The sequence below is a fragment of the Physcomitrium patens genome, chromosome 1 (assembly GCF_059467195.1).
Source record: "Physcomitrium patens ecotype Gransden chromosome 1, ASM5946719v1, whole genome shotgun sequence".
Taxonomy (NCBI): domain Eukaryota; kingdom Viridiplantae; phylum Streptophyta; class Bryopsida; order Funariales; family Funariaceae; genus Physcomitrium; species Physcomitrium patens.
In genome coordinates, this window is record NC_143410.1 from 28,169,903 (window position 1) to 28,180,293 (window position 10,391).

Below are 10,391 nucleotides of genomic sequence, written 5' to 3' on the forward strand. Positions count from 1 at the left end.
TATCATAATTTGAACATGTCAAAGATGCAAGTATAAATAAGTACCATTAAAAAAATTGCAAAGGCATTGGGTATAACATCTTAAAAGTGTTGTAAATCTAGTAATTTATTCACTTATAGAAATTTCTTATATATTTTAAAAATAATAATTTTAATGAGACTTGTATTTTATATTTATGATTAAACTTCAAATAGATGATTAAAAAATATACATATAAACCTCTTAAAATTATATATTTTCAATGTTTAATAACATATTTTTAAATTCTTCTAAAATAATTATTTTTAAAGATATAATTTAACAAAAATAAGAAATTTTATTTCATATATATATATATATATATATATATATTAATTTTTACACACACATATATAATGGTACCTTACATAATTTATATCTTCAATTGATATTCTATGCTTAGCTATTAATCTTTGTTAGAATGGAGGTTGTTTTTAGGTGATAAACTTATAAATTTACTTTTTGTATAATTAATATAAAACAGGTGAAACTTTATAATTTAATTAAAGAATTAGGTGAGAAATTTTAAATTTTAAATATTGATTTTTCTTGCAAAATAAGAATAGAGATCATTTATTTGTCCATTTAGGATTTAGAATAGATGAATTTCCATCTTCTTCTTTAGCCATCTCTATTTAAAGAATTTGTGTTATGGAACAAAGATTTTGCATTTTGTTCCATATATGCAATCTTCACTTGCATCTAATAGATATTAGGGTTTTAAAATTAGGCATTGATAGATTGGAGCAAATGCAAAACATTCAGTTTTTTTTTATTATTAAAAATGAAGTTGAATTTAATGGACAATTTGAGGTAGGATCAAAAGCCTTCTTATGAATTAAAGCTAATTTGTGGGATCAAAAGCCTTTTGGTTACGAAGAAGTTTATTAAGATAATTTGTTTTGATTCACAACAATTTGTCTAAAGAGATCTCGATTAAATTAGATTTGATGAAGATTCATATAGGTTTGTTGTTATATCAAAGACATTCTATAGATGATCATACTACACACATGTCATGTACTTCACAACATCTAAATGGGCTATCCAATGTAATTATCAAATTTTTTGCAATTGATTTGCACAATATTTGGAGTAAGGAAAACACAACAATGATAATAGATAGTGCAAAAAAAGATATCAGCATTGTGTTTTTAAGAACAATTAGAGAAAAACCAAAAGAAAGAAATTGTTAGGATGTGAGTAATGAGCTTCTATCTCTAATTCACAAAAAGTCACCCAAATTGTGCATACATAGATCTCTCAGTAAAGATGGCTCATCAAGAAGAGGCAAGACAATAGCAAAGCTGAAATTACTAAAGTTGCAGCCACTAACAAAACCCTCTAACCAATGGTTGATTCCACTTATATTATAAAAACCTTGCATAATTTATAAAACTTCTATCCACCACAGATATAAAATTAAGCAAGATATTTTTGTATGTATGTAGGTGTATATGTATAATTATACATTTTCATAAAATATATTTATATTTTGATTATTATTTTTGTAAATGTATAAAATATATACTTATTGATATTGTTTGTATGCACAACAGCACAAATTTGTAGTATACATGCATAAATACAAATGTAAAGGTAAAGAAGTCAATGCCTAGTCATGGTCGGAAAAACTCAGAAAAGAAACACAGAATTGTACATCTGAGCAGTATCTGCACAGTTGCTGTTCAGAATTCCACGTCCATGAAGAAGTTGGATTCACTACATAGCCTTTACCATGTACTGTTAAGATTTTTAAAATGATGATAATAATGATAATTGAAATGAATCAAACATCATCTTCTTTGGTGGATAAATATTAGATAAATTCAACTCTCATTCACATTCCATGCAGTAATGCCGTTATCTGATGGCTGTCCATGAATAATGAAAACTGTGAGGTAATTAAGAGTATGAGCTACGGAATGATACGAAATGTTACTTTTTGCTGCATCAAAAGAACTACATTATTCCTGCGGACGGTGTATGCTGCAGTGGCCAAGTAGACGATTCGTTGCAGCACAATCAGAAGTTTAGTTCTAAGTCGAATTCGTTTAGAATTTCGTTTCTAACGTATTGCAAAACATTTGGTGCTTGTAGGAATGCTTTTGAGAGTTTTCCAATTAACCAAAACTGTCGATACAGTCCAACATCTCCTGCGATTCTCTCCCTTGAGGTGTAAAAAAACTGACATTTGTGGAGGTCAACGCTCACAGGACCTTTGTTCGTTTCATGTATGGATGCTTTCCGTTGTAGCCCTATTCATAATGAAGTAAAAGCCCACAAGTAAAGAAAGAAAAAAAGTAAGAAATAAGAAATAAAGAAAACTGTTGAAAAAAGTACAAAAAATTGGTGTCTACTACTCGAAAAATTGAAGTATGAAATGGGCCCTCTATATTCCTCTTTTGCATATGTGACGCTACCTCAACTGTTTTGCTAACCCATACAACTTGAAACCTTGGGCTGGCTGGGAAGCCATGCTCCAGGTCATTCACAACTGGTAAATCATTAACAATCACTTCGACACTCACTTGCTGTGTCATCATCTTGGTCATTTTCTACTGCCGCAGCCTACAACAAACAAAGAAGTGACGATGACTGTCAGAAGAGCCTCGTTCAGGAATGACTTCCATCTTTCCAGTAACATCTAGAATCATCAAGCCATGTAATTTACAGATAAACAACAGTACATGCTCTTTTACTATAAATTTACAGAAAAAGCGTAGACATGTTGAATAAATGAATAAATGAATAAAACTACAAGTGCCCACCTGCCGAATTGCACGCAAAGTGGCTGCGACGTTGGATTCTGAACGACCCACCCACGTCCTTGGCCTTGACGCTAAGTTTGAGAGGGTCGAAGTCTGGTCACGTCACAAACCAATGTTAGTGAAATTAACCGCAACTTCCACAACCTTAACGCGGCACTAAAACTAGACAAACAGCAGGAAGTCATCAGAAATATTCACTTCACAAGAAGTGGGAGGCCAAAATGAACACCTGGTTTCCACTTGATTCGAAATGCAAACCCCCATTATCTTTAGTCCTCTTTGGATCAGTGACAGGGACGCTCTCGAGCTGCGAGAGAAAGGACAAGATAATGTCAAAATTTTACTTTGAGAATTCACTGACCAACTATCAGTCTCATCTCAGTCACCTCGTGGATTCCAAGCTTGTAATCCTCGACAAGAAGGTGGAACTTTACAATGAATTTGCAGTTGGAGCTGAGAACATTATACCTCATCTAAGTTTTTTGCCAAACTCGCAGCAGGGTCATTAATCATCAGAGAAGTCGAGGAGCTTGAATTAGTACGTCGTTGAGGTGATGATATGAGCTGAGGTGCCTGCTGAGCAGAAGGGTAATTCTGAAGCAATTCATCACGCTCACTTGAAGAAAGGTCCAGATTTAACGATAGTGATCTTGAAACCGTCGGTGAAATTGAGAGGTAAGGGATGTCAGGAGGATCGTTAAGACTTTTACTACAAAAGTGTGTGTTTGAACTAAAACCAACAGGGCTACCCATCAACCCACGAGCCACTCTTAGCGGTGACTCAGGTGGTGACAACAATGCACAAAAATTTGGCCCCTTGGGAGAAGAGCTAGCTGACGACTTGGACGCTCCATCGTCATCCTCATGCGCAGAGGAAGATGAAACATGACTGTAGGGGCTTGAACCAGTAGACGAAGGATGACGTCGGTGTAATATCAACTCGTAGCCACTTTGCTCAGAAACTCGAACAGAGTGATCCTCTTCAGGAATGAGAGCACGCTGTGAGTTTGAACTTAATTCCTCATGAAAATGGCCGCTACCGCCCAGTATGCCAGCCCTGAGCAAATTATTCAACTCTGATCCACCATTGAACCGTAGAGACAAACCTCTGTGATCAATGTCGGCCTTACCCAGAATGTTGCTAGTTTGAATCTGGGAACCATTATCTTTTGCCCAGAGACGACGGCTTCTAGGAGTCGTTATAGGCTGCTCAACATTAGCCAACGCCAACTGGTCGTCTTTCACTGCATGTGGATCATGATTGTACAACCCAGGGAATTGTTCTGTAACCTCCACAGAAGCTCGCTGTTCTTTGGACTTGGATGAAATTTTGCGGACCTCTAGAAGTGATATAGACTCATGTGATTCGAGGGTAGGCTTCTCAGGAACTTTAATAGGAGTATTCTTAACAACCTTCTCAGGAACCTTCTTTGGAGGTATACAAGAAAGCTTATCAGGGCACGTCTCTGAAAGTTCTTTGAGAAGATCACCAGAACTACCATTAGGAAGATTTTCAAGAAGATTTTCTGGAAGTTTTGAAGGAATAATGTTTGAAAATTCATCATAACGTTTTTCAGGAAACTTTTCGAGATGTAGAGGAAGTAGAGACCCCTCGGGCACCTTCTCAGAGATGCTTGCGTGCTCATTCCGTGCATCAGATTCTTCACTTGTAATCGACTCATTAGCGATGCTTTCATCGACAGACTGGGACTCTTCGCCCTCAACGGAAGGCTGACCGCCAGAACTTCCAGCAGCGTTTTCAGCAGCATCCTCCGACTCACGAACTGTGCCAGTACCCGCGCCAGGGCTTTCAGGCTGCTTGTAACCACCAAGCCTACGACCGAATCCGTCTTTTTGGTCCAACTCGTCAGATCCTTCGGGCGATGGTTGATGGTGCGCTTCCACATGTGCCTTCAGCACCGAGTGATTTAGAAATTTCTCCTGGTCGGACTCCATACCGAAGTGGCTCTGGACTTCGGCATCCCACCTGGTTCGGGAGCCAGGCTCGGAATCTGGGTCCGATCCCATCGTTGTCAGCGCATCTACAAAGAAATCGTCATTACTTGCATCCTCTTCGTTCGAAGATGGCTCCTTTGGGTCGTTGGGCGTTGAAATCCGATGTCCCATCGTTAGATTCTCGATGTCTTTGACACTGATCTTCAGTGGGGTCAGAACAGGCCCTTCGGATATTTCAGGCATTTCAGGCCGCTTCTGAAATGTGCGCTCCGGTGATCGAGGTTCCTCGGGAGAGAGTGGCCCGTCGGGCGTCAGATCACCCTCAGTTGGAAGCTCAAGCACCCGGTCCAAGCGCCTTGATCGCAGATCGGGAGTAAAATCGCCTGTGAATCCTTCGAGATTCTCGAAAAGAGCGGACGATAATCGTTCTCTGTTATTTTGGATTATTACGCAACATGTTCAGAGCTTCAGTGCTGACAAACTCCCTACTTGAAAAATTGGGGTGACGACCGACTGCGTTCAGCGAAAACAGGGCATATTACAAACAACAAGAAAGTGCTCATGAACGAAATTCATTCAGAAAACAGTACCTTCTATAAATCTTCGACCCTTCATTATTCAAGCTTTTCTCATCTGCACTGTTTGTTCTCTGATACAAATATTGACAATAAGAGATGTCAGTATCCAATGCTTGCTACTGTTATGCGGCGCCGCACTCGATTGGCAGACTGCAGGACACTTAGACACGGCTGTCAATGTGTCGATGTAAACAAGAAGTAATCAAAGTGGGGACAAAGATGTTCATGAGACTAAAAGATCGAAAGTAGAGTAGCGTTGGAACGGTATGAAGGATGAGAATAGAGCAATCACTTGTAGTTCAAACTCTTGTTCTCTCCGCAATCGTTCAGCTTTCTCTAGCTGCGTGGCAGCCCAAGTGAGCTTAAAAAATGTCGGATCTGTATACCTCTTCACGCACGCACCTCGCCCAGCTTCATCGAACCTGGTGTGTAATAAACGCAACTCAATTAAACGATCCTAGGAGATCCTATCCTTACCCTAAAAGATGCAGATGAATTATTCATGACAAAAGTCGAGCTTCGTACTTGTCAAGAAGAAACAGGCGAGGTGGACCTCGACAGTCGTCATAGAAGTTTCGAACGAAGCGTGGGAGGTCTCCTTGCGCACAACAATTCTGGTCTATTGGCAGAGGTGCCCGCCATTTAGATCCTGCCAGACCAACATCATCCACCACTTCACAGTCAATCTGCTGAGTGCTGAAATAGAACCATGTTCTTAATGTATATAAAAATCAAGTGACCAATTGATGAACACCTAAAGCAGAAAAGAGTTAGAAGGTCATAAACTTTAACCCACGTATACTGTACGCGAAATCTATCTGACTAGATTCCGAAAGCAAGGTCTTCTCCACAGCCGGCAGATCAGTCTCTAGACGACCCACCCGGGCCTTCAAATCTTGGCCTCGTATCCCAATTGCCATGATTTCGTCATGAAGCTCCTGAAAAATCTCAGCTGCGAATCTGCAAGGATTGGCGAAATGAAACAAGTCATTTGGTGCGGAACACAAGCTCATCTTCAGCGTCCGATGACAGGTGCACCCCAGCTTGTTAAATTTCTGAGCACAAACTTCAAGCTCTTCTGAAAGGTGGTAGCAAAATTTAGGACGAATCTAGGTAGCCGCTAAGCAGTTACAGGAAAAGCTAAGTGCAGGAGAACTGGCGAACAAAACTAATCTTAGCTAAGACCAATTTTCACAGTATTCGGATACTGTGTGCTTGAGGCCACTACCTACACCAGACTTACACATCTTAACGTAATGACGTTCACAGACCCAATCAGAACCAAGTGTAAATACTTTGCCAAATCCCTGAAAAGAACTTGGAGCAACACTAGTGCGTAGTAAAACAAAAATGCTCACAACCGACGAGTATCTGAAACACATACTCAGCCATGTCACCGAGCTGGCGGACAATTCCCACAAGACCCGCCATGGCCACTCCTTCAAGCAGTCCCTCAGAATCATCTCGACCCACAGTGCGGTAAAGCTCGGGGTTAGCCAAGCTGTGCTCGGACTGCACTTCATACCGCACCAAAGGCATTGTGTCGGCTTTTCAAGCTCTAGTCACTATCACTCTCCTCTGAGGAAGCCACGCCGTTCCAGACTGCAAACCAATAACCTCATCCTCAGCTACCAGGACATCCCTGCAATCGGATATCTCCACCGGCATGACCTTTGCGCATTTCATGAGCATGATAACGTCTGATATGCCTCGTGACTAGATTCCAGTTGACTAACCAAGCGATTTAATTCATCCGATATCTCGAAGTGGGAATTGGAAGTTCCGAATTCCTCACTGTTGCCTCTGTGTTGTTCTTTCCAATGAGCTGTCATGCAGATAAATATGAAAATGTCAGAACACACCTCGAAAACAGAGTAACGTTATTGCTTGTAAATAATAATAAAAGAATGGAACTAAAGCACATCATAATCAAAGGCGCGAGACAATCAGGATCATGCTCAGGAGTCTATAGAAAGCTAGGTCCAAATGAGGTTATCAGAATTGATGCATTTAGCCTCTAGATTCAAGCCTACTTGTTTTAAGAAACTTGCAGAAGAATACAGTATACGTTTCTAGTCACATTAAACTTAAACTAAAGCAGTGACAATTTGAAATTGGAGTAAAAGAAAAACTTGGACTCATCTGGCAACATGCAATTGGAGTTCCTAATTGGATTAACTCTAAAAACAAGATGATCAAGCTCTCACGCAACACAACTAATGTTGCAGCTGTACTTCCAGGAAGACGCGCCCGGGCGCTCAGAAGAAGGAGAGTTGGATTTGATTTCCCTAAAACAAAAATATGTTTGCCGCAACTGCCACCTCAGCTGCACCCCTAGAAATATCAAGGAATCTAAGACTAGCATGTCAAGAGACAAGCAATGATGACATCCTCCTACATTTACATAAACGATACACACACTCTAAATGTACATTGGGGCCGACTTCCTGGGGTCCGCCTGCGTCCCTCTAAGCTTAAGAGCAACCATCGGCTTGTTTCTTTACAAACCACTGTCATTCTTTCCGATGAAACACTGGTTATCGAAACTAAAAATTGAATTGAAACCAAAAATTACAAAAGTAGCACTTGTCTTAAAAGTCCGCCACCCCGATGACGCCCTACAAAGACTAATTGAAGGTCTTGGCGATGGTTTTAAATCGCTTCATCCTCCGGGAACACGCTTCACTACTCTTGAAAAATACAGCCTTGTGGCTAAAAATAAAACGTGGGTTTGATGGTTCCAGAAGCCACATTGCATTTCCCCCCAATTGCACGCACCGCTCATCCAAGTTCAGAAAAGTCAGAACGCATATTCGGACAGATTCTAATGAGTGAGGCGAACTCAGACGAATGCAGGCAGCTTCAGAAAACCTCCAGCTCTCTCTCTCTCTCTCTCTCTCTCTCTCTCTCCCTCTCTTCCTCTTCTCTCTCGCTCTCGCTTTCTCTCGCCCACTCTCTCTCCCTCTCCCTCTCAACATTCCCTCCCAGAAACCTCTCCAACAATCTCATTTACTCCTGGAGAATTACAATGCGACATCTCGTAAGGCGTGATCGACCAATGCTGCAGGTGGGACCAGGTATTGACCATGACAGCCAACTTTCGCCCTGCTCACATTCACTGTCTCAAGGGAAAATACCGCCAACGAAACCCCCTTCCCCCCAAGAAAAGAAAAAAAGTGACAACAACAACAAACAAACGAACAAACAATGAAGAAATCACCGCGTGAGCCAGCTGGTAATACTCCCACTGAGGCGAAGAATTCACCGTGGATCTCCTCACTCCCCTACAGCTGGCACACTACGCGAAACAGCCCTCCACCTGCAACCCCTTCAATGACACCCATCGTCGCCAGACACCGTCAAAGCTCACAACCGCGAAACCCACCACACCCTTCCCGACAATCCAAACACGATCACCCGATCGCCCCGAAATCAGCCAACGATGGATGCGGTTTTCGCTCTACGACACATGGCGCTCATCAGCCTGCGGCGCAGAGACCCAACCGCGCACTCGTTGCATTCCTCCGATACTAGAATTGCAGCCAAAATGGGCCCGGAAATGCGAAGTGGGGTGGCATAAAAACCGGAGCAAGATGGTTGCGAGTGTGGCTGGCTGGCTGGCGCAGTAGCAGCAGCAGCAAAGAGAATTTGCACTGGAGATGCTGGCAATGCGGGCGGGCATTGAGTCGTGGCCTTGGAGTCCAACGCCAGCGCTATGACACACACCCCTACAATGGCGGAGGAGGTGGAGGAGCCCCCCGCGCGGGGTCCTTTCGGCATTCGTGCTCTCCGCCTCCGTCGCCCTCTCCGTCCATTCCCTCGCCGGATCGTTCCCTTTTCGTTCATCCGTGCATCGTCGCCCTTCTCTCGTCAATTTGTGTCTGCACGTTCGTTCCTCGCTGCCCCCATTTCACGTGTGTGGCGAAAGTCAGATTCATTCCCTTTTTGAATAAATATTTGTTTACTTGGGAGTTATTCCAACTTTTTAATAACAAAATTTAAGGGTCAAGTCAATTCAAGTCAATTCAAGTCAATTTTCAATTTATGAATACAAAGGGCAAGAGAGAGCACTGTGTCCAGGTAGCATACCCAGTTTCACATAGAGTCTGACATCTCTGGGTTGCAGAGACCATAGCCTCGAGCCACCAAAACACCTCCAAATCCCTATTTGCTGTTTCCCTTCATTGCCTTGGTTTTGTCAACTTTGATTGTTTTTATTGTCATGTGTGTAGGAACTTTTGGCCACGGATGTCATACAGAAAATCAATACTAATTAAACACATTTGTTTCATTTGTTGGTTGGTTTTTTTCTGGATTTTTTTTTTTTTTTCATTGAAAGTGGTTGAAAACCCCCTAATACTCATCACCAAGCAAGTGTCATTGTTAGCTACCTGTAAAATAACTTTTTGATTAATTTTTTTTCTTCTATTTTACCATTAAATCTATACTTCATAATTAGTTAGCCATGTTAGAATGAAGTTGCTCTAAGATAAACAGGAATCTAATAAAAATCAAACAAATATAGGTTGCATCATTGTTTTTCAGTTTGACTTAATCCATGGTTTGTTGCACACTTACCAGATGAAAACTTATGATCAAATTACAAGATTTTCATATTGTGACAAAGAAATTATTGCAACATTGTCCACATAAGACATGCAAAAGAAAAACACAAACATTTCAACAAATGATACATGAAAGTCTAGTTGTTAGCTTGTATGCATAATTGCAGTGATTCTTCTTCTTTTTCAAGTGTACACAAATTTATCAAATAATAACGGCTACATGTGAATAAACAGAAATTTTAGTTGGAAATTTTACAAATCATGCTGCTTTCTTAAACTGTATTTAAAATTTCAATAATTTAACAATTTATTTATTATATATATATATATATATATATATATACACATGTGTGTGTGTGTGTAACAAGAGGTTGCACTACTGATTCAATTAAGTAATTTGTATCTCAAACTTCTTTTCTGTAGCAATTTCTGTAGCAATTGCTCACTTTCAACTCAAACAACTGAATGTTAAAACTGAGTATATTGTATGCATGTGCGTATCA

General features: G+C 40.6%; 1 protein-coding gene across 7 annotated transcripts; it reads right to left on the reverse strand.

Moving 5' to 3' along the window:
• Window positions 1-1,805: 1,805 nt before the first annotated feature.
• On the reverse strand, window positions 1,806-9,056 carry LOC112288499 (uncharacterized). 7 transcript variants are annotated; one of them, XM_090255325.1, is made up of 11 exons: window positions 8,589-9,056; window positions 6,708-7,148; window positions 6,120-6,283; window positions 5,849-5,972; window positions 5,616-5,745; window positions 5,336-5,394; window positions 3,258-5,175; window positions 3,019-3,096; window positions 2,790-2,882; window positions 2,550-2,589; window positions 1,806-2,276 (listed from the first exon to the last, which is right to left on the reverse strand). In XM_090255325.1, exons 2-11 carry the CDS (start codon window positions 6,860-6,862, stop codon window positions 2,044-2,046), a joined length of 2,994 nt encoding a protein of 997 aa, XP_090111451.1. In that variant the 5' UTR covers window positions 6,863-7,148; window positions 8,589-9,056; the 3' UTR covers window positions 1,806-2,043. The 7 variants fall into 7 exon arrangements, with proteins under 7 accessions (XP_090111451.1, XP_024388520.1, XP_090111456.1 ...); XM_024532752.3 differs by having other exon boundaries at window positions 8,544-9,056; XM_090255330.1 differs by having other exon boundaries at window positions 8,908-9,049.
• Between the last annotated feature and the right edge of the window lie 1,335 nt (window positions 9,057-10,391).